The sequence below is a fragment of the Polyergus mexicanus genome, unplaced genomic scaffold (assembly GCF_030449975.1).
Source record: "Polyergus mexicanus isolate NDT 795.1 unplaced genomic scaffold, iyPolMexi1.0 SCAF_14, whole genome shotgun sequence".
NCBI lineage: Eukaryota > Metazoa > Arthropoda > Insecta > Hymenoptera > Formicidae > Polyergus > Polyergus mexicanus.
The window spans coordinates 7,565,025-7,591,211 of NW_027223334.1; the positions used below are offsets into that span (position 1 = coordinate 7,565,025).

Below are 26,187 nucleotides of genomic sequence, written 5' to 3' on the forward strand. Positions count from 1 at the left end.
CTGTCACACATGCACGCCATGCGCGTAAATATATATTCGCACGTAAATATATACTCGCACATATAACCGGAATAGCCTATCCGTATGGATTCCGCGGATTCAGGAAGGAGAGGAATCCTTTGAAATTGTGGAAGAAGAAAACACGAATGTAAATTTATGTTAAGAATAGAAATCATTAAAAATAAAAACACTATTCCGTTTTCTTTTTAAAATAAATGCTTTTAAATTCCTATCCTCGAATAAAAAAAAAATGTGTTTAACAAGATAAAACGCTTACCAAGTATCAAATTATAAAAATTCATCGATAAATTATACTCATATTTTTCAATACATATAGTAATCTACTAGTATAAGCTTTAAATCAGAACTGATTAAAATTTAATCGATCTAATCTGTATCGAAAAGGGAGAAGTAGGCTTTACTGGACTTTGCCAGGACACGCGATGATAAGTTCTCCCGTACGATTTCTAGCTTGGTAATAGCTAATAGATAAACGACTGAAGCTGCCGATCGTGGTCGCTGCTTTCCGACTATTTAAGTGTTACCGGCTCGACAAAATTAACGAGACTCGAGTTTCCAACGCTGCTGCATTTGACATAATTAGCATATCAAAATGCAAATATTTGCGCGAGAGCACAATATTGGCGCAAAGTCGTATTAATAGATATTGAACGCGTCATTAAAATATTTATGTTAAAATCCTGTATCCCTACATTTTTGCGAAGAGAATTTTCTTTAGATATAATATGTGTGTATATGTGTGTGCAGGATACACATTTATTTATATAGAGAAAATTAAAACTATAAAATATTATATTCTAAATTTTACACACACACACACACACATAAAATATAAAACATATGTATACAACTTAATAAAACACTTTTCTATGATTTCTTTATAATGTCACAGAAAATGTAAAGTATAAATAAAATTTATAAAAATATTTTTCTACCAATTGTTAATAAATTATTCATAATCATTTAATCGACATCGATTAAAAGATAAACGTTTCACGATGATCTATCGGTATGGACTATCGAACATTCATTATATCATCATTGATGACCTTGCAGTTCTCGAGTTTTCGCGTGCATACGCCATCCGATGAAAGCACTGACTGCTGGCCTTCCTTAACTTACGTATGTATGTATGTGTGCATAATGATAGATATCACCACGTCATCTATTGTAATGCGTGTAATGAGAATCTCAAATAGGCGTGCAATTTGATAAGCTTGTCAACCGTCGTTACGGTTCATGCGCCCGAAGAATGGAATAGAGATTACAGTTATCCCGAAGGGCACCAGACCGCTGTTAACTCGCGAAAAATCTGCACAGTTTTTTTTTCCTCCTCCTCCTCTTGCGTCACGTGCGAAATACGATGATGAGTATCAGCGGATTTTTTCTCGACCGACTTAAAATACCGTTCCGCGCGGAGGCGAGAGAACTGAATCGCTGGAGAGAAATGGAACTCGGAGCACAAGCGTTTGAATACAATAATGGCTCGCGTTACCTTCAACATACCGTAAAGAAATAATGAGAGCTAGTATAGAGTGCGATTGAATTTACCAAGATTAATTAACAAGTTAGAGATCTCCGAGAGCCTTGGATATATTTATTTGCGAACTTTGCGCAAGAACGCGATAAAAATAAACTCCTCCGAAGTGTAACGAAATCTTTTGACAATTTTTTAGTAGCGTTTCTCTCTATTTTCGCGATAATTCCACCGATGGGGTATCGTCGAGCGTCATCGTTTTCTCCCATTACGAAAATAAAATTTTATTACTTCCTCGCGCGAATTTTATTAGTCACGCGTGCCGTCTACCCGTATGAGAGATAAACGTTAACACCGATCGTAAACAACGCGTTCGTCTATTGGAGCAACTATAATTGAATCAGTGAGCAGTTTAATTCTCCGCTGGAATCGTATGTGAAAAATTGATTTCAGAGTAATCGAACCCAACAATCCTATAATCAAAAGTGATTTAAATGAGGTTAACAATAAACTCGGTTCTAGCTGCCGATCGATCGTATTTGTCAAAATTAAAATTTCTCTATGGTACGCGCGGCTTATGAGCGTCGAGTATCACCCGTGTCTCGAGATTATCAGAGCGCGACCGATTATCCGCCGTGTCTGTATTAATTTGAGGTCGAGAGGTTAATTATCGACTCGAGATAGTGCACGAGATAGACTATAAATTTTCGATACTTGTGTATCGTGAAACAATAATCGCGGATTTTTTTTGCCAATCTTCACGTATCGCATTTATCCCATTACTATTAATAACTTTAACATAACGGAATTTATTGTAAATCCTAATTGTAAGTTGTCTTGGATGTTTATCGTTTTAATATCGCGTGACTACACGTAGATAAAATCTCTATACGTAATTATACGATATTAATAATATCGATATAATTTCAAAACAAAGAACGTAATAAAGAGTATAATAAATAGTATGTAAAGAATTTTAAGACACATTGTATGCTGAAAAAAAAAGAGAAAGGGAGAATATTGATAAATTTATGATTTATTCTTACGAAGTGTGGAATCTAAATTCCAATTAACGAAGCCTCGAATTTTTTCGAATTTTTGATGGCTGAATCAACAAACGGTAGACACAGACACTACTCGATTTAACGAACAAGCGCGAACGCTCGTATCCTGCCGTATGCAATAAGAATACTTTAATCTGTACTTTAGCGGTACAAAGCGCATGTTAATTACGGTGATTGATTTAAGTCTCGTCGTCGGGGATTTAAGAGCCTCGGCCGAGTACGGCACATGGTCGGTCCATAATACACGATCCCTCATGTGTCTCCTCATTGAGCAAAGTGCATATTCTATTGCGCGCATACCTAAACGCGTACACCCACGTGCGCATTGACATACGGTATGTGTATCCTTGCTAGGACGCGCTACACGCGCGCAACTCGTAGAGGAAAGACGGATCGACCTCGGTCAGATATTGAACGAACCCAAACTCACACGATGCATCAATCGATAGATCGGAAAGGACAACCGCAAACGTCAACCGCATGAATAGAAGCCAATCACGATACGATCAATTTGCATTTCGCGCCTCTTCGGCCCGTTCTTTTTTTCCAGACGCGCTTCCTCCTTTTCTCTTTTCTCTCTCGCTTCTCGATCGTACCTTTCATTCCGCGAATATATCTCCCCGAGAGAGACCGGAATCGAGACGATGCGACGCGCTGCGGCTTGGATATTTTGCGGTGGAGAAATCGACGATGTTTCTTTTCAGATCGATTCGATAGCCGACCCCGCCCAGATCAAGATCCAGTTTGGATGAATGTCTCGCTAAGTTCGAAAGACGGCTATCTCTCTCTCTTTTCCTTTGCGACTTTTTTCTCTATCCACAACGATCGCCCGCGGCCCCGGAGCTCGTTCTCGATCGCGATCAAGCTATCGTCCAACATCGACGAACATGCAGCGCGGCGAGATGTCGCGAGGCTTATGTTAGTAATAATAAGGGAGACGTTCCGCAGCATCGAGGCGCGAAAAAGTGTAGCCGACAGAATTATTCCGATAATCATGGAATAAGAGCGCAAACGTTGGACCGTTAATTAAGATTTAATAACGGCATAATAAATCTTACGACAATAATCTGAATAATTGATTTCTCCTTTAGTTGCTCGAGTTCGATAAATCTCGGACAGAGTTTCATATCAATTGTGAATAAAGTGATTCGAGAATGAATATCTCTGTCCCTTTCTCTTGTCCAGTATATGTATTTCGAAGTAGCAAGATAATTGAGTAAATCTCTATACAGCCACACAGCGAGAATTGTTTCTAACGACGAGAACGAGAATAAAATTTCAACGATTCGTATCTTTTTCAACGTAAAAAGGAATATTTTTCCAGTCATACAACTCACTCGTTGTTGGAATTAACCGTGCTTGATAATCGAGACGTTGGCGTTGTCACACGAACACTCACGCGGCGCACAAGTATCTCATAAATGCAAATTTCTATTTACTATTGAAGGAACAGGAATTCTTGAAAACTCTACACTCTGGCCAGTCTCACGGAGTAAACAAATCGTAATTTTTTTTGCCCGTTAAGCCATGATCACAATGTGCGATTTGTGTCCGATCCTTAATTTTTTTATTACGATTATTTTTATCATTACAATGCGCGATAGTGGCTTAAACAAGATTATATATATATATATATATATATATATCATTATAATTAAAAGAAAAAAAATACTATTGTATATTATATTTAATCAATTATATATATATCAAAGATTTCTATAACAATTTTAAAATATTTTTCCAGATTAAGATAGTATAATAATTATTAATTATATATAAAGCGACACGTTATTCAATTAATATTAGGAATAATCGTGGTAATTTTAAGTGAGTTAAGGCTTTTGCGGTATATTTATACAAAGACTGTAAGCAGGCATCTATTCTTGAAAATGCATCGATAAGGGTTCGCTCTTTCTATCAATCATGTATCTCATAATTTATACTCGTGGCACGGAACGTATCCGTTTACCGATAAGTTATAGCGCCAATCAGGAATTCTTCAAAGCGAGATGTACGTTGCACAAGCGCTACGCACGCAGCGCAGCAGGCCACGTTCTTGCGTATATACGAGGGCAGCGGTCGTTATTTATGTCCGAGCGCGGTTTTATCGAAAGTGAGAACGCGATTGTTGCCGTTAAACGAGCGAAAATATTTTATTCGCGCTCGGCTCGCGTGTGAGCGTCGTATTGGTACTATGTTGCTTTTACGCGGGACTCGCTTTGCCGGGATTCCTTAACGCGGCTTTAAACCGAATCGCATAATGGGACTCGCGCGCGGAAGACTGGCCGCATTTTGTACGTCTCTATCCTGGAAATATGCGACGCGCGTCTTGTCGCGCGAATGAATCGCCCGAATCGTGGATGGAGCGAAAGTGTCGCGTTCGTATCGAAGCCGGTTACCAGCGATGTTGCCCGCTACATTGTCTTATTAGGTATGTGTCAGCACTCGAACCTACGCGGCAATTTTCAGTTTCGATCTAAAGGCTCGATAGCTTTCAGTCTCTATCCGATTTTTCCGTCCAAGGTTACATTAAGTGGGTTCGCTTTATGATTTATTATTTTCCGTATAATTTTCCGCGAAGCTTAAGAAAAATTAGATACGAGCGCATATGGCGCGTTAAAATTCGGATCGGACCAACGCCAAATTTCGTTTGTGTCAATTCGTTGATTACAATTCATACTGGATAAAAAAGCTTGACATCTCCATTCATTAGACCGAGTTGTTATCGAGTAATTCAAAACTCGACGTCATTTGAAGTAGTGTATTATGACACTTGGAATATCAACTTGTCAAGCAGAGGCGATAAATAAATGAAATCCGCCAATGTCCAACGGCAACGATTCCCAGCAATGCGGAACGATTGGCGTTAACTTTATATTCCACTTCCTCGTTTCTCCTTCCTATAATTGAGCGGAGTTAACGAGTGCTTAAGTCGAGTAATTAAAATCTCTGAGAGACCCTGCCACACTTTGTCGGCAACGAAGATAAATCTATTACTAGCTACCGGCTTCGGTATTCACGTGTAAAGTCACGTGTACACGAGTACACTATTGATGTTGAGTAAACCTGACTTCGTTATGTGTATATATGGTATATTATGAGTTGCACGAATGTTTGAATAGGCTGCTGAAATGTATTTTAGATTAAAGTAGCATATATATTTTAATAATAATTTAATTTTTGATACACAAATAATACGCAGTATTTCTCGCGTTTATATAATTGTTATTAAAAAAAAAAAAAAAAATAAAAGTACTCTTTTAGATATTGACACATTGTCATTATTTTAATTGTATAATTTCTTTAGAAGAAATACAGATATAATCTTCGACTGTATTTAATATTATCACTTTCCAAAAACTGACAAACGCACAGATAATAGAATAGAAATATTTACGCTTGTAACTAATATAAAGTTTCACAATCATGTTATTCGTTGCGCGTATCTTTCGCCCAACGATACGTATCGTTAAAAATAGAAACAAATCAATAACTCGGGCCTACCCGTTATGCGTTCCTCAAGCGTAAAACGTGAATTCTTGCGTAAATGTATTCCGTGCGTTTCACGTTGCAAGATATTGCGGTGAGGTCGGCAAACTTTTTCCGCAACGATTCAGCAACGATGGTCGTCGGATGACGCCTGTGTGTGCGACGTTTTATTTTCATTAGATAATAATTTCACGACGTTTCTCCTAGAGTCTTGCGAGCGCATACGCTGCAATAATAATTATCTCGCAACGTTGCTTTCACGGCTGATACTACGAGGATGGTTTATTATTATCATTATGTGTACGTTGCATGTCCGACATTTTGCGTCAAACCAAGAAAAATGCATCGCTAACGTGCTCGCAATAGAATTATAATACAAAGCGAGGAGACAAAAGTCCACATGCGCGCAATTTCCTAAATTTAAGTTCCAGAGAAGACGTTTAAACATTTATATTTTATAGCTGTAGTATTCTCTAGAATGTCCGTTTAAAAATTTTTTTATTTTATTTAAAAATTCTATACAGTTTTTTTAAAATTGTTTAAATTAATTTAATCGCATATAATTTTTTCGCATCGCGCATACGTCATAATATAGCAAATAATGAATGAAACATACAATACATGATGTATCTTTAAGTTTACATCTGTTGGATGAAAATTGCATTGCTAATTCGATTTTAAACGCTCATTTTAAAATAAACTACTGTATTAACGACTCGAATAATTGTCAAAAAATACGATGAGTTTTACATACGTAACATTAATCAATGATGAAGTAAATCGAGATGAAATAAATTATAAACGACTCATGGCAAACATTTCCGGATGTACATTGGCCCAGGCTTAACGCGTATTACGGCAGCGCGTGATTACTTTTTTTTTTTTTTTTTTAACGCCTCGCTTGTTGCGCGCCTCTCTACGATAATAAGGATCGTTTATTACAACAATTACGCAATGTATCTAACAAACAAGTCGTTTCACAGTCGACGCAATCGTCGGATATGTACGATAATGAATAGCCCAGACTAGAAACGAATTAACGTGGAATGAATATTACAATACAACATAATAATCTAAGTAATATTTTCTTTTGTTTCGTTTTACTCTGAATATGTAATTTATCGCGTTTTGATTTACTGTGAAACAAATGAAAAATTTATCTAAAATCTACAATTGAAATGGACAGCATTATACGTATAAAAGTACGTTATATAAAAATAAACTACAATAAACTGAAAAAAAAATATATTTAGAATAACGATATGTATATATAGTTAGATATGTATACATTATAAAAATTTTGTATTATAAATTTTCAATTTATTTTTTAATTACTTGATAATTAATAATTTTTTTCATAACATCACTCTCGTTTAAAAACTTGACATCGTTATTAAAAATTTCTCCTTCATTGTTTTCACTACGTCTCGTCAAACTGCTCGATCATCATGAGAAGAAAAATGCAAATGCATTAGGGGACAGACAAATGCACTTTAATATAGAACCATGTAAATATAGAGTTTAAATATAAATTATGCAAAATACCTGACATAATAAAAAGCTTTACGGTATGTTAAAAAACAAATACTTAAAGTCTAAATATAATTTTCAATCACGAGCTATTTTAAACTCTATATATATTCGCTATATGTATTTTAAATTTATTATTGCATATTGGAGATGTAATTTAAGCTTTAAAAGCGCATTAATTTCACCGTTTCTTTCTCCCGTCTTTTTTAGACAAAATGCGTATTCTTAATTTTGTTAATATACATGTTGGATAATTTTCATTTTTTAAGAATGACGCGTTAAAGATATATGTTAAGATTACAGAGTGATCAGAGTTAAATAAAATGTAATCGTATTAATGATCGAGTTCGAATGCTAATAAAATAGTAAAATTAATGCGCTCAACGATTATAATTATGAAATCATTAATAATCATCAATGACGAATAATAGAAATAATCAAGGCAAAGATAATATGGTCAGTTTTAATTCTAAATATTTATATGATTATCAGATTATAAATAATTAATCAAAAAACAACTCGATTTTTCAATATCATCGTTTCCATAAATTAAAAAATAAATTGACATGCATATTGTTAATTTCGTTAATGCACATGTTGGATAATTTTCATTCTCTAAAAATGACGCGTTAAGGATGTTAAGATTACAGAGTGATCAGAGTTAAATAAAATGTAATCGTATTAATGATCGAGTTCGAATGCTAATAAAATAGTAAAATTAATGCGCTCAACGATTATAATTATGAAATCATCAGTAATCATTAATGACGAATAATAGAAATAATCAAGGCAAAGATAATATGGTCAGTTTTAATTCTAAATATTTATATGATTATCAGATTATAAATAATTAATCAAAAAACAACTCGATTTTTTAATATCATCGTTTCCATAAATTAAAAAATAAATTGACATGCATATTGTTAATTTTGTTAATGCACATGTTTGATAATTTTCATTCTCTAAAAATGACGCGTTAAGGATGTTAAGATTACAGAGTGATCAGAGTTAAATAAAATGTAATCGTATTAATGATGATTTCGAATGCTAATAAAATAGTAAAATTAATGCGCTCAACGATTATAATTATGAAATCATCAGTAATCATGAATGACGAATAACAGAAATAATCAAGGCAAAGATAATATGGTCAGTTATAATTCTAAATATTTATACATGAGCTATAAATCATTAATAATAAAAAAAAAAACCCGATTTTTCAATACTATTGTTTCCATAAACTAAAAATTATATTGACAATTTTAAATGTTTAATAATAAATTCTACTGACCGACCGATGCACCGCCCTTGCATGTCTCACTTCTTTCCGCATCTGGTCATCGCGAGATCCCTTCCGTTTCCGGTTGCTCCCTTCGCTTCAAATTGAGACGAGACAGTCTATCAATTTGTCCACTCGTGCATAATCACTATTCTCATAATCACTATTTCACTCGTAGTCCAAAATCCGCCATATGCAATGACGCGGTAAAATTATTTCCATGCCGATTATAAACATGAAAGAACATATAATCGCGTATTAATAAATGGACGGAGACGATTTTCCGTGATTCTAATCGACATTCCCGATACTCACGACATCCACTTTATACACGGGATAAACTTGTGATGGATAAAAAAAGGCGAGAAATACGGAAAGAATATTTCAATCTCGCACGCTAATGCAATACGACGGTTACTGTAACGGTTACGGAAAATTTAGGCAGGTTGAGTAGTAGTAGATGGGGAGGGGGGAACGCGTCGTCGAATATCCGTTCCAGGAAAAGGAGCGAGCGCGTCTCTTCCAAGAAATAAACCGTACGCGAAAAATCCTGCGCGAGATAAATCAAACTAGCTCGAGCGACGCTCTTTTGCGATCTCGATTTATGAAATTGTGAATATAACTTTGAAAAAAGGATTACATTTGAAAACAATATTAAAGAATATTAAAGCAGAAACGTGCCGAACGCGACGCGCTTATATTTTCAACGCAATATTATATACGACAGCGAGTAAATTATTTCAGCGCCTAAAAATATGTTAAATAATGTATGTCATCGATCGTTGTATCGTATTATAAAGTCGATATATCAAAACTACAAATTACTCTCGATTCGGATATTTCGAATATTCGTTCGGATGCGAAATTCATTTTCGATAGATAAAAGATGCGTGGGAAAAATCTTGTCGTTTGCGAGTATATATATATCGAAAGATGCCTTAATCACGATTACACGGGTTAATATATTACACTCGGATAATCGCCTGTTATTCGATACAAGACCCCCCCCCCCCCCCCCCCGACACTCGTTCGTACGCGGATCTCACTTTCGACGGATAAAAAGACGCGAGAAACACGGAGCGCGACCGTAATTCGTCTTGACACTCGCGCTTGTGCGAAGGGACTGACACGATTACGGAAAATTTAGGCTCGACGGGTAGGTGAAGAGAGGGGAGGACCGCGTCGCCGAACGTCTCGGTACAGAAGCGTTCAAAAAAGTTGGATGTAAACATTCAGATATAAACAAAGAAGCGCGGCTCGAGAGAAAGAGAGAGAGAGAGAGCTTACATTACAAAATCTCGATCAATTTTCATGGCGAAACGATAATACAACGAGAATAATCGTTGAATATAATGTGTAAGATTCGAGGAGGAATATATCTCTGAAAAGCAGCTCACATGCCACATACGAACATTCCTAATAAAATATTCTTATTTAAGAGAAAAAAAAAATGTGTTCGGTTAATCGACAGTTAGTCGACTAATTTTACACGTCAGGTTTAATAATATTCATGGTTGTAAAATTGACCAATCACGGTCATTCGATTCTTGATCGGTGATTGGTTAGTTTTAAAACTATGGATGTTACTGAAATCCAATTAAGGGTGACGTGTCAACGTTAATCGATGTCTCTGAAATGCCGCGAGAAACCACGAGTACCAACAGCTAAGTGAGAAATTTTACAATTGGTGAAACTTCGCGTCGCGTTTTTCACACGTTTCGTATTTCAATATACTTTAATATTCTTTTAAAATATATGATTCTTCTTCGATTATATGTATAGTCTCTTCACACAAGCGCGATTATCGAGACGTATTACGGTCGCGTTCCGTATCTCTCGCATCTTTTCATCCATCGAAAGTGAATTTTGCGTGCGAATAAGCGTCGGGAGTGATGAATGGAACAATGGACGATTATTTAAGTACGTCGTCCGTTAATCCGGTCTTAATCAGAACTTTGTACAAATGCGAAAGCAAAAGGACGAGGAGCAAAGAGGAGCGGAATGGAGTGACGTTTGCAACGCATCGACTGGTGAGTCAATTTGTCAATGATTTTATTTATTTATATAATTGTCAATTTTTATTGACGATGCATTCGCGCTACTTTGAGAATTACTTGGCTATAATAATTATTATATTTGCCACATGTCTCGTGACATTCATTGCAAAAAGTGACGTGTGTATTAAGTCGCCCTCTCGCATTTTAAAATCCTTCAATGAACAAAATTCGAATGAGAATAAAATACATGCGAGTTGAAATTTCTCAATAGGAAAGTAATTTAAATTCCCTATTTTTCAGTCTTTGGAATCGTAAATTAAAATTTAAATCGAAAGAATTGCGCGATTCTAGCGTTCGATACGATAAGATAATCTTCGATAATCCGACAATTACTATTGCATGCGTTTTCTTTTTAATCCATCTTCCTCTATCTGTGTTCTTTTTACGAGACACAGAGAGAGAGGAGGAGGAGATGGGGGGGGGGGGGGGGGGTAACTACCTCTCTCATTCTCATTTTTGTCGGGAGTGAACGCACGCGGGCTCTTTGCGCTTTACTCATCCGTAGCGAAAACTCGCGTTTGCTCGCGTGATTAAAGAGCTCATCGCGCGAAAAGTTATCGAAATGCTTATTATGTTGTATTGTAATATTCATTCCACGTTAATTCGTTTCTAGTCTGGGCTATTCATTATCGACCCATATTAAGTTAGCCCCCCCACCAACGCCAAATTAAATCGAATACATCAAATAATTTAGTGCTAATTATGTGCTAATTAGTTGCCGTAGTCCGAATTTGGTTGTTCAAACCGTTTAGCAGGAATTTACATTCAAAGTGGGGGGTGCTAGCTTGACATTAAGCCAGCCCCCCCCCCATAGTGAAAAAAATATATATAAAGCTCGAATCAAAAAATAAAATACACTTGAATTTGTTGCTATTTTGTTGCTCTAAAATAACATAAAAATATTTTTAAAAAAGTATATTATTTAATTAATACCACTATATACTCAGTCTCGCCGCGCCGTACCATTCACTTGCGCGAAGTAAAAGTAAATAAAAAAATGTATCGCTCGCATGTATTTGGTACTAAAATAATCTGTGGACGATGTACTATCGAAATATATAAGAAACTGAATTTGTTGCTCGTCTTAAAGTATCAAAAATCGATACTTTGTCGCCGCGGACCCTATACGACGCGCTCTTATATTATATAAATTAATTAAAAGAATTTGTTGCTCGCATGTTTTTGGTATTAAAATAATCTGTGGACAATATACTATCGAAATATATAAGAAACTGAATTTGTTGCTCGTCTTAAAGTATTAAAAATCGATACTTTTTTTTCACTATGGGGGGGGGGCTGCTGGCTTAATGTCAAGCTAGCACCCCCCACTTTGAATGTAAATTCCTGCTAAACGGTTTGAGCAACAAAATTCGGACTACGGCAACTAATTAGCACATAATTAGCACTAAATTATTTGATGTATTTGATTTAATTTGGCGTTGGTGGGGGGGCTAACTTAATATGGGTACAATACAAGGTGCTCTAACGACTATCTTCTGTCAAAGAACCCGGCTGCGGAAACATGGCGCGTATCGTTTCCCGCAATATCCTTCTTAGTATACCAGGAAGCGAGTTCTTATCGGGTGCAACACTGTCATTTGCCGGGATCATTTCTGACATTCGTTCGATGATCTCTTATGCGGCCGGCGTGTTGCCGGGATGACTCGTAAGATCGTTCAGAGACCCGGAGGCCACAAACCTCGGCGGGTCCTTATGATATGGATCATAAAGACGGGGACTTTTCTCACGGGATTATTCGAGCCGAGCTCTCACGTTAATCCGAGATTTCCGCGCGATTCGCGGTATCGTAATATTAGGCAACCATCCGGTTTTATGATGTAATGTAAAGCCTCGCGACACTCTAAACACACGTCGCAGTAAAATCGAGATGGCGCGTATCGTCAGCTTTCTATCGAAAGTTTTAAACTTTTCCGTATTTTGTTTTTAAAATACTTATTTTTCAATTAATTTAATAATCGCGTGTTATCTAAACGAAAATGCGATTCAAAACTTGAATGTTCGATAATGTAACGAATAATTTAATGAAAAATGTACGATAGGCGATCATAAAATTTTCGCTAAGGAAAAGCTGTATTTTCATGTTCTTCGCAGAATCCGCAGTTAAAAGTATGTGGCGGAAAACGGAAATATCGTAATCGTCGGCACCATCAATTCGCTCCGTCGTATCCCTCGATTGTTTTTGTGCACGGCTCACGTCGGCGGATTAAGAAAATCGTCGAACGATGCAGCATTATCCGCCGTTTTTAATGGTTTATAAGTAATTCCGTAACGACGCGTTTGACACGGATACGAGTAATTTAATGCGCCGCGCGCTTGTTCGTAGCAGTACATAAAACCGGCATCGTATATACATATAACAATCCGGTTGCGGTTATATTCCCCGTCGATTAGAAACGATTGCACGCTGCTCTGGTCACCAGACACGCTGGGCACGCGGAACACACAACCGGTCGCTCTATCGCGAAGGCGTCGATGGCCAATCCGATTGCCGATCGGCGCTATGACAAATTATGCCGCTGATTCGTGGATCGAACTCGTGTTATCGATCCTTATCGATCGCAATATTAATTTTCCGCAGCAATAAAAGCGCATGTTCCTATAGCTCTACCGCGGTTTCACTTTCCATTTAACTTCGAGCACTCCAATGTGTTTCCTTCTAAAGTTTAAAAGTAGTATGACATGATTTTTTTAACGATATTTATATATCTTTTTAACAAACAAAAAAAAACTTTTATAATATATAATATAAAATATGTGTTATTTGTGTACCGTAAAATTGCGTAATTGCGGAAGTTTTGATTTTGTTTTAATTTCGTATATTAAGCATATACGAGAACCAACTTTAACGAGATTGAAAGTGATTCGGCGCACAAATTTTCGACGCGATCTCTGAGAATATCCAAAAAAATATAAGTTGTTTTATTGTTCTAAATAAAATTGTAGGCTCACTTTTGTATCAGATACAAACGAACGGTTAATCGATTTATAAATCTTGTAAAATGCATAATAATAAATCACGATCGCAACCAATGGCTGGATCGTAGCAGACATTTAGACATTCTTTACTTGCCCCCCACAATACATTCATAAAACTTGGCGTATCTCGAATTATCTCCGCATTTATCGGCGGATAAAAAACACGAACAATGCCGAAGTAATATTAGTCAGGTAGTGGTGTGTACACGTGCGCGTACAAACTTTTATACAGTAAACATTGTACGAATTATACAATATTAACATAATACTGCCCTCAATAATCGCTCTGATCTGGTGCAACTTTCAAGGAAGAGACTCTATCTCACTCATCGTAAAATGTCTAACAATAAACAATAATTTGGCTATTATAAGTCAAAAAAGCGTAACTGCATGCTCTGAAAATGTGCATAAGCAAATTTGCGAAATTAAATATTTGCCAAATTTTTTATTATATATATATATATATACATATGTGCACATATAAATAAATAGAAATTTACGGAATTATTCCCTATTTAGGACTTTTCACGAGTACGATGAAAAGTTTATCTTAATTGCATCAAACGACCAGAGCACGGCGGACGAACAAGCATGGTTAGGTCAGAAATGCATGTACGCGATGCATCATTGGTGCAGTTGCACAATTTAACGTGAATATGGAAGCCAAAAATGGCGCGTACATGGCCGAGGGTAAAATTGAGGCGTTTAATATGTATAAATGCATAAGAGAAGCAAGGTGACTCTCGTCCTCGCATCTCTCACGATCATCTGTCTTTTCGCGATTACGTAAGTTTCTACATAAAAGCATCGATCTTTATCAGCTATAAAATTCGCCAACACGATCAGCCGCGACGTTTGCACAATCTTACTGCAAGTACGCCATAAACTTAATCGCTACTACAATATTTACCATATTGGTATTTTGCATTAACTCCATTTATGCTACGTATTGCAAAAACTATGTGTTACATTTTTTTGTCTCATTTCTTTTGATCTACGTTCTTAATTTCGAGAAACTATTATTGGCATTATTAGATAAATTTTTTTGTATCGACTCTATTTCTTCGCGGGTATAGTTTTGAAATTTTTGCATAAATTTTATGAGCGTAAAATTACGCGATACGCGTCGTTTGCGAAAATGATCCATATGTAAAAGAATTTTCGTTCGCCGAATTATTGACACGCGAGCAAGCGGACTACACGTCATGTCGTACACGTTCCGACACATGTGCTCACGTGCAGCACGTGCGGTTACCATATACTCGCCCACGCGCGCTTATGCAGTTTAGAATGCGCGAACAAAAGGGAAACTACTGTCGCTACCGCACCTTTACGAAATCCATGTCGTCGCCATTTGAGGTTTTACGACACGTTGAAAAAAAACTTTGCTGCCTTGTAAGAGAATTAATCCATGCACATTTATGTCAGATAAATATTACTGACTCGTAAAACTCAAAGCAGAGGAAAACGGATGACATGCCGTGACCAAAATTTGCATTTAAATTTGCAGTAAATCATGATAAAGTACAATATATCTTGAGAAAACGATTTTTCTGATATAAAAAGTAAAAGATATATATGTACAAAAAAATATCCAAATTTATATAAGCAACAAATAGAAATAAAAAAAGTAAAAAATTTGTTAAACTGTCAAAAAATTAACTGCTTAAAATAGATGAAAGATTAATAAAATTAACCAAGTTGTTATTCATATATCGTTAATTCATATTAATTTATTAATTTATATTTATATTATATTATATTATATTAAGAGGAACAATGTAATGTTTGTACGACAAATAATAACACGAATATAATCACCAGCCAGCTTGTCATTACTTTCGCATATGTGTTTAGCATCGGGATATTACCGTGTTTTTTTGATGTCGCTAATGGATGAAATCAATTTACGTAATATAACACATCGTCGAGAAAGCCAAAGTTAATTACATGTTCGGGTAATACTACTGTATATACATGTAAAGCTAAAAATTATTTACGACTTTTACTATACACTGAGAACGTTTTAATTGAAAAACTGTTATCTACTCCGATGTCTTACAGAATTATAATTTCAAGCTACCTTTTTATCGCTACGCGCAACTTTGAACATACCAGTGAGTTCTATGTGAGAAAATATTTATCCCAATTTCTCATCGGATTATAACTGATTTAGATATACGTCGAGTATTTCGCGTAATAACGCGATGCCAATTGTATACTATCGATTGTAAGACTATCCGTGGAAGGATCGTGCGCACTGAGCCTTGGATCGATTCACGCACGGCGCTGCATTTATTTCTGCGTCGCTGCGTCGTTAGAGCCGCGCAACGACGAGAAAACGGCCGCTCGACGTAAGAGAGAATTCAAGTTTTTCTCCCATGCTTCTTACAGACGTATTAGCATAAACTTTTGATACGTAATGCCAGAAGTAGCTCTAAAAAACTCTACTATTTACGCGTTACGGAATTTTAATCTAATAGGATCTCGAATATCATTTCTTCCGTTATAGATATTAGAATTATATAATTATTGTATATAATATTAATTAATATGATATTAATATAATTTTAATAAAATTAATATAATATTAATAATAATTATATAATATTGTTTACTATTATTACGTATTTTCTAGTAGCAGGCTCAGGATAAAAACAATCAAATAGGAAACTGACAGATAAGAGTCACCGCCTTTTGATTTTTCCTACTACATATTTAATATTGTATGACTTTGTCTTTATGACTTTACGACTTGTTTCCTGACTTGTACGTAGTTTTTCTTTAATGGATCTTGCCAATAATTTAAAAAATGATGGATTGAGAAACTTAAATTTGAATTCGATTGCAAAGTTTGAATTGGATGAAAGATTAACTAAACTTGCCTCGCATTAGCCTCTCAATGTCGTCTTTGCTTTTTTTTTTAACCTTTGTTTATCACCAGCTTTATGACTGTTATTTTTATATGACTGTACCGACCGTATCAATATTAGTCATCATTATATATTGTAAATCACTGACAATATACGTGAAGCGATATCGGACATTGTCCATTTATTCGTACAGATTCCACATTTTAATGAACCTTCTTTTTCATTATTAATTTTAATTTGAAATTTGACCGCAACTGCAAATATTGCGTATATCAAATTTTAAAATTCCAATCTAATCTTTATACATTTATATCCATGTTGAGAATGGACCAAAAACGGTCTGAAACGTAAATTTTTAATCCACATTTGTAAAATAAAATTTAACGATAATAGGTTCGCGCACCGATATTCGCGTCTTGGCTCTTATCTGCCAGTTTCCCATTTGAAATTTTCTAATATCGTTTCATTATTTGTGGTGCATAAGAGATGTAAGAATAATATTGTATTTATAATGCAGATGAATAGAAATCACGTACTGATATACCATATAAATTGAGATGTAGCAATCTTGTTATTATGTCCATGCTGCAACTTTTTATAAATGACTTTACGTATATGTAATTATAGTGAAGTAAATAAAACGCGCAAAAAAAGTCGCAAGAGTGACTCATGCTTTTACTTGCAGAAGCGTGGTTTCTATAAAAGTAAAGCCAAGGCCAACATAAATCTGTCTTGTGACGTTTATTCTCCAAGACGTGTTAATTTCTATACGGATTACCATGGACTGTCGCGACAAGAAATCTTTAAAAGGCCAGCAGACGCAGATCACATCTACCCGAGATGCTCATGAATATACACTACAGTGTGTAAGTGCAATTGAGTAATGCTATTGCGCGCAATTCAATTACATGTCTTCACATGACATGGAAAATAAGTTATCTGAAATTTTATAAAACTTGTAAAAATTTTCTCAAAAGTAATTAACGCGCGTAATTATAATTCCTCGAGACATGAGGTTTAAGCATTATTTTTTAATTTAATAAGAGAAAATGCGTTATTTTTTCATCACACACCGCATACTTGTATAATTTTCTCTTTCAACGCTAATTCTCCTTTCGCTACGGCAATTCCTAGAATACTCCTAACGCCACCGTGACAAAACGCAAGTTAAACACGAAAAAACTTGTAAAAACACGAAATACAAAATTACTATAATTTTCGCGGCAATGTCGCAGCATAAAATAATCTACAACGCGTCCGAAATGATGACGTGTCGCTTTGTAACGCTACGGGTTGCCGGTTTCACCTCGGAATTGGAAAGGTACGTCTCGTGAATTACAATATAAGAGATCGATAGGAGATCGTCACACGCGATATATACCGCAGAATCCGAATCACTCGCATGATGATTCGCCGGTGAGAATGTCGCAAGCCGGAGAAACTCGTGAAACGTAGAAACGTTTTTTTTTTTTTTTTTCACGATCGAGACGAGAAGCGTCCACGACGAAAAGTATATCATCGACAAGAGGTACAAATCAACGAGGAAAAATCGATGACAAGAAATGAGGCGTATCCCCTCGGTGGACACTGCAACGAGGTATCGAATGATTCCGTTCGCCGATAAGTTTTTGTCCAATCTCTGACATTTTCATTAAGAAAGAGTTGTCCTTTTACAATCATCATGGTTATTTATAAGATGATCAATGAGCCTCGAGCCATGCTGATTCTTCTTCTCCCATATTCGAAAAAGAGAAAGAGAGCTCGAACAACGGCCGCGCGTATTTTATTACAAGCTCGATGATATGTATATTGGTCCTTTAATGACTGTACGCAATATGTCACGAATCATAAAACGATTATGTTGTAAGATTTATTTAATGTTTCTCATTATAATATCCCCAAAACACACACAAAGTTTTATCGCCCGGAAAAAAAAAAAACGTTATATCAATTTCAATTAAAAGAATGGTACATTGTATGCAATAAGCAGAATTATATATCAATTATATATATTTATATATTTATATAGATTATATGCAGAATTCTCCAGCATTGTTTCCTATTATTGCTGTTTAACGTATAATAGTATAAGTTATCGCAATTATCGATATTGATTTCTTCATAATCTAAGCTAATAAGAAGCCGTAATGAGTTCTGTTGCGCAATCTGCTTCGAACATAACTGAGCGCGATCTAAGAGTTAGGTAGGAGCATAATAATCAGCTGGAAATAACAAATGACGATGTACACGTGAAGGCAATCTAGTGCAACGACTACCGCTACCTGACTTTAATTAGACGGGACTAACCGGAGAGAAGCAGATATCCTTCGGCAATCATCTCGGAGGTGTCTCGAGGATACCAGTCACGAGCGTTTACATAAAGGTTCCGGTCGTGAGATCCCGGTGCGTTAGATACACACTGGCGAAACAATGCGCCGTTAATTCGCGAATTAATTCGCCAACGCAAACAGTTATAACGACAACGACCGACCGACTCTGGTCGGTTCGAGTATCATCATCCGGCCGTTAATCAATCGCGCGATAGTTACTCTATGCGACTAACGATTGGTATACCCGAGTCACTTAATGACGAGGCACGCATGCGGAAGAAAGGTTGGTATCGTTCAAGCGCCGTTTTTCTATGTCATTATACCGATCTGCTATTTTTTTATATTTGATAAAGATGTCAATTAGTTTCTTTCTCCGTGCCTTATGAGAAAGTATATATATATATATATATATATATATATATATATATATATATATATATATAGACAAGTGTGTGTGTGTGTGTGTGTATCACATATACCATATAGTCATATATTGTACGAATGTATATATGTGTGTACGGCGGTATCCACATCGACAGCGAGGAGTAAAGGCGCTGACCTTCGGAAGATCATCCGTCTTGCAGCGATGTACGATATGCTTCCGTGTAGAAGACGTAGAGCAGTAGAGACGCGATACTCGGAATATTAAAGAATATTGACCACGCACAGCGAATTAAATCGTAGTTATTTAACGAAACGCGACGGATGAGTCGATAAAAATAATTAGCCAAGCAATTTGAAAACTTATCGCACAATGGCTGTAATCGCATCTCGTGATTTTTTGTCATCGATACGCGAGTAAATTGATAGCGATGTATTTGCATTATAAAACTCGTATATATTCTTACATTCATAGAAAATTGAGATTATCGCTCCTTCATTATTTATTCGTAACGTTGAGTCGTCCTCTTCGCGCATCGTTCATAAATGCAGGGCATATTTATCGAAGACAAAACGCGTACAATCGCCATATCGCTGGATGAAATTCAAAACGTTCATGACGCGCCGACATTCCTCCCGACCTCTCACCCGGATTGGCGTAGAGTGAAAAGATATTAATGACGCACCGCGTAGAGAAAACAATGAGTCCTCGAGTCAATAATCATTTTGGAGAGCGACAATTACGAAGACAATGACACTCGCGCAACGTTTCTTCCCTAAACATAGACATTAATATTCCCGCGTTCTAGGCTAATTATTGGATAGTTGGGTGTCTCCAACTAGGCATGTGAAAGTACTTGCTAACGAAGCGCAAAGTGCCTATCTAGAAACTTGCACGCGTAAACTGTCTTTGTGCTTAAGTTTTCAAACTTTAACGTAATTACGAGAGAGTACAAAATTAAAAGTATATAAAAATGCGTAACAAACGCGGATCGTTGTAAGAACATTCTTATAAAAATATATAAAATAAGAACTTTGAGTTTAAGCTTCCATCTCATTAAATTTATCATAGCTTATCCATAAAACAGCTAAAACAGCAAATATTGTATAATCGAGACATATATTAATTTATGTGTATTATGAAAAAGTGCAACAGCCATGCGGCGCTGAGATTTCTCGTTTATCGGAGACAAATCTTTCTTAAAATACATTAATGACGCGGAGTTTATTCGCGAGTCGCGAGTCGCGAATAAGTTCACGATAAAATAATAATTTGCGCGAAGGAGGACACGTCGTCGTCCTCCGACTAGTGGCTAGTTTCAAACGAATAAAGATCAGGCCAGCGTGGCTCACTTATTCGGATACAAAAACCACGGTAGCGAGAAAAGTTTACATTTTTGATCGGCGTCGGCGACCATTGTTGCGCAATTGGCCGTGTAGCGGTCCATCTCACGGATTCGCGGAAAGTGGCACGCCATCTGCTCGGCGAACATATGGCAAACATAGCGTAAGTCATTTAAGTTGGCGGCGAGTTACCTCGATACCTATAATAACTCGGTATTAACTGTTATGCGCGTCTTTGTAATTGCCGACTGTCTCGGATGTAGCGACAACGCGGGACGATGCTGCGTGCAGCTGGATGCCAGCGATGTCGCGCTACGCGAGAGCGTCGTCGTTGGTCGGTGAGAAATTCAGGACGGTGCGAAAAATGACACGAGTATGATCTTGGATCCCAGTTTGCCAGTTCGTCAAGGTATACGAAGGTTACACCGTTACCGGTCACGGATATCTCGGATACAACGTGAAATTTCAAATTACGGGGTACCAATGCACAGTAATTGGTTGCGCACATTGCATAACATACGTAATTATTAATTATACGGGCAAACATATACCGCTCGTGATTTGGCTCCGCCAATCAAACCGGATAGACTTAATGTCGACTTTTCCGAATCAGTTTGAAAGAAATATTGTACAGATTGAAAAAATAGGAGAAATCTAGATCATACAAGAATTCAAAAATCTTATATCATCTCACAAGATTCTAGAGCCTATCGAATGATATACGTATATACATGTATTACATATGGTATGTTCCATACCGCGCATGCTGTCAAAGCTTGTAACTAATTTAAAAATTAATATTCCACGATTAAATAATTCTAAAACATTGCGATAAAAAATTTTTAAATATCCAAAAATGACTACGCGTATATAGATTTTCTCTCTTACGTAAATTCTCTAATCGTCACATTGAAATAACTAATTTCATCGGTAAATGCATAGATTTTTATGCAAATATATCGTAAAATTGTGCGGAAGCGGAAGTTTCAAACTGATCGAGGAAAGGAGCTGCGGGAGAAAAAAGAAAGAAAAGTCTCGACGACTCGGGGAGAGACGGGAATCTCTCGAGAGCACTGCGAGCCTGCGCGATACAGTTTATTTGAACCGGGGGGATTGGGGATCCCCAAGTGGGGAGACACGGCTCGGCGTTCGGCGGTTCGGCGTCGGCGTTAGTTAGCGCTCCGCCGCGTCTCTGCGGTCTCTGTGGTCTGCGAGATTTTAGTCGCGCGATCTCGTCCGCAGCGTCGGGTCGCTCGCTCTTCGTCGCGCTTCTCTCGCAGCTACGCCTCGATCGCTCGATCAATGCCGGGTTCGACCGTGTCGTGGTGCATCCCCGATCTCTCGAGAAGGATCGAGCTACTCGACCGAAAATTATACACAGGATCGCGTTTAAATCGCGAGAAAACTCAACGAATGACTCCATTTTTTTTTGTTTTAACGTTGTTCCTATCGGTTGTTTGAGTGTATCTTTATAGAGAAGATACAGATTTGCATCGCGCATCTTGATACGCGCATCAATGTTATTTGCACGGACGAGTGAAAAAAAAAAGGAACACACGAGTGAATCGAATATCTTGTACGAACACTTTTAATAGATCTTTCGAAAAAGTTTTCATTGAGTTTAAACGATCAACGAGGTGAGTGATAAGGATAATTACAGTGAATGAAATGAAATCTATTTCGAATAGCGCGATCTTGCTCCGAAGATCGTGAAGCTAATGGATATTACAGCGTTAGGATGGATTATAATATTTAAAGTTTCCTTCGTTAATCATAATCGTTATTATTATTTTTGTTTGCGTATTGAGACACGGAATAATAAGACGATATATAGATAGAAAATATATACCTAGTATCACAATTTTAATCTTTTACGGAAAATTATATATCGCATGCTTATAATATTAATATATATTGCTAAATTTTATTAGAGCCTGCAACGTAGAATCTAAATTATAATTCTTGGAATTATTAGTATTCGTCGTGCCTTGCAAGCGTGTAAAACATAATAACTATCGATAATCTTCAATATTGGATTCGAGCTTTCACCGTGTTAAAGTAAACCCCGTTCATATTATTGTCTTATCTAAATTAAAGCAATGATTAAAATTCCCTGCTTTGTTCCTGATACTTAATTAATCATCGTATCGTTAGTAGAAAGTTGCACGTAATGCAGAAACTTTCATAAGCTTGATTAAAATCGCTGCCAGGATTACGTTCTTGGCGTCGCGATACATCTTCCGTAGGAAAATTACGTCAGGAATGTCTGCAGTAACGCCGCGTGGAAAACACAAGACATTTTCAGCTTAGAATAGACGCTAATAGGCGAATTGCTAAATTTACACTTTCACTTCGCACCATCTATTGTATTATGGACTTAAATGCGATGAGACTTTTTAGCTTGACATGAATGTAACTTAATTATCTGATATCGAGAATTCTCGCAATTCGTTTACTTGTCACTTTTACTTATATTATGTTCGACAAAGCGACACACTTTGACATTCGATGGCTGTCACGCGTGTGACGAATGTCATCGTTAAACAGCGGACAAGAATAAAAGACGGAGAGCGAAGTCTCGAAAAGTCTCGAAAAGAAAAAAGACGCTCCGTCGCAGAGTCGCTCCGTGAAGTCGCGAGTCTCTTTGAAAGTTTCCGTCGAAACACACGTAATTGCTCGTTGCAAACGTACGTGTGTAAAAGGAAGGGGAAACGCGATTTCTGAAAAAGATGGCGCGTACGAACCGAGCAGCAAGTATTCGCTCGGCGAATACAGCACGCATACTAACGCGAAAAATCCGCGTAGGACGTAAGAAGAAAAAACACGAACGTGAGAAAAATGAAGGTTCGTTAAGATGCGTCCATAGTCAGCTATCGTAATAATTCACGATACCTTCGTCACGGTCGCTTTAGTCGCAGGTAATTAAAACTCCATTACATGGCGATTACAAAAGTTTCACGGATGAAACATTCTGTTGCGAGTAACGAGGAAGAAGCCGCGAGTTTATAAAAAAAGACAATTCCCCGTTTCGTGCGTATTCATGGCCGGAAATCGCGGATAATGCCCAGAGTCTCCGCGCGCATCGTATCTTACATATGTGGAATATTAATTCTCGTCATTCGTATGCGATGTACGTGTAGTATCGCCGCGAAGCAGTGGAATGCCCCACAGATGCGAGTCACCCAAGAAAGTGCATTATGGACCGCGTGCGACAGCGAGCTTGAATAAATTATGTTCTACGTCGCTCTAGGAGATCCTAATAGACACACAAATCATCGTCCCTAATTATGTGAAAATCTTAAGAATATAGGATCGGAAGATAAATCGGATTAGAAAGAAAAATTTATAGTCGAGAGAAAATATAAGGTTAAACATATTGAGAATAATCTTTTAAGAGGCGCGATCACAAGAGAATTAATAAAATAGATCGAAGCAAAGGGGTATAATTATTGAATAAAATTCTATTGTCATTATTAATTAAAGATTAAGAAAATATTAATAGGAGCAATATGTAGTAATATTTAATATAATCGGCCATTCATTACTGTATTATCCTTTCTTTGCTATAACTATGCCGCATTTCTGTTATCGCTTTAAAGGTGACATTTCGCAAGTAGCGGAGCGTGCCGCCGCCGTTTCATCATTCTGCTCACGTTTCCTCGCGACGTAAAGCCAGTCGGCTGCTCATTCGAAAGGCGAACAACACCAATGGCAACGTACTGGTATACTATGGGAGATATACTATAATCATCATCATAAATTCATCATCATCATCGCCATCATCATCGTCAAGGTGCCCAAAGTGTAATCATTCATTACCTTGCGCGGTTCGCTGTTGGTTCTCGTGTCACGACTCGCGAAAAGATGAATTCTATTGGGGGTGGTTGAGAATGGTGGTAGCGAAGAATGGGAGAAAGGGAGGAGCAAGCGGAGAGAGAAGGAGAGGAATACGCTTTGTATTCCGACATCGCTAGGCTAGGTGCATATCGTTATATACGAGCAGGAAGCAAGCAGGTTGCTCGTGTTATTGCGAGAATTGTTCCTTCCGCTACATTAATTTCTTCAAGCTTTTTCATCGCATTATAAATCTTTCTACATAATGTAGTGACTGTTTCAAAAACGACTAAAATATTTTCCCTTATATTATATGTTGGAGAGATTTTAATATAATTATTTTTATATAAATCAATTTATAATTCTATTTAAAAGATTTTTAAAATAAATAAATATCTCTAAACGAATGATATGTCAACAATTTTAGGCAGCGGTACGTGTCTTCATCGAGCATGCGGACAAAAGATCAATCATTTGATTTAATCACTTTGGGACAGTTTTAAAATCAGATGCGGCAACGTGAAACGCATACCGCGCTCACCGGCATGTAAAAGAGACCGCGAGATCTGAGAAACGAGACACTGTGAAAGACACCGTGTGTGCCGCGCGATGTCATCGAGTGGTGAATTTTCGACTCTGTCGAGCGGTGAGGCAACCGGAACCGGCGAAGACTCGTTACCGAGCTCGAGAGAGGCGACCGCCGAGGCCGCGAGTTCCGGCGGCGGCTTCATGCCGCTACGCGAGTTCCTGGATAGATTCTCGCTGCCGAGAGTGGTGAGGGTCGAAGGTGCCGGTGGAAGGCCGATACTGCTATATAAGCAACAACAGAAATCGCTCAGAGTCACAGCTACGCTGCTGATGCATCGTTACCGTCACGACGTCAAAGTGGGACCGGAAATAGTCATCCCGGAAGGTTATCCCGGTAAGTACAATTTCACATATTATGCTCAATATTTGCAAATACCCTTGCGTTTATTCTTCTAAGTAAATTTAATAAGACACGGAACTAGGCAAAGTTTCTCTCCAAGCAAACATTCCACACATAAAATTAATTGAAAATGTATGTGCGTAATATTTTTTTGGAAAAAAAAAAAATATATATATATATATATATTTTTAATAATTATTATTTCTCTCGTTTTCTCTATTAATCATAAATTTCTAAAAGACAAATTTTTGTTCGTTAATAAAGATATTGTAAAAATAAAATTTAATATTTTATACTTCTAAAATAGATGATTAAAAAAGATAAATTTTTAATAAAAAACACAATTAACAAATCGCACAAAGCCGCATATGGAATTAATTACCCATCGCATTCCGGTCTTTGACTCGACGTATCGATCACGTCGTCGTACACACATGATCGATTATGCTCGCGGAATTGTATCGGAAATTCGATCTGGAATTAAAACGATTGCGGTGCGCGTTGCGTAAGAATATACGTGTACGCAGCGTTATAATCGATGGATCAATTATTGGAAAATCAATTTCTCCACCAACACAACTGT

General features: G+C 36.9%; 1 protein-coding gene across 4 annotated transcripts in view; it reads left to right on the forward strand.

Moving 5' to 3' along the window:
• Positions 1 to 22,036: 22,036 nt before the first annotated feature.
• Positions 22,037 to 26,187, forward strand: part of LOC138939265 (uncharacterized) — a 41,755-nt gene continuing 37,604 nt past the window's right edge. The window contains exons 1-3 of one of the 4 annotated variants that reach the window (XM_070306907.1): positions 22,037 to 22,479; positions 24,442 to 24,635; positions 25,104 to 25,598. In XM_070306907.1, coding sequence (XP_070163008.1) covers positions 25,286 to 25,598 — 313 coding nt within the window. In that variant the 5' untranslated portion in view covers positions 22,037 to 22,479; positions 24,442 to 24,635; positions 25,104 to 25,285. The remainder of the gene's footprint in view (positions 22,480 to 24,441; positions 24,636 to 25,103; positions 25,599 to 26,187) is intronic. The other 3 variants (XM_070306908.1, XM_070306910.1, XM_070306909.1) reach the window with 3 other exon arrangements.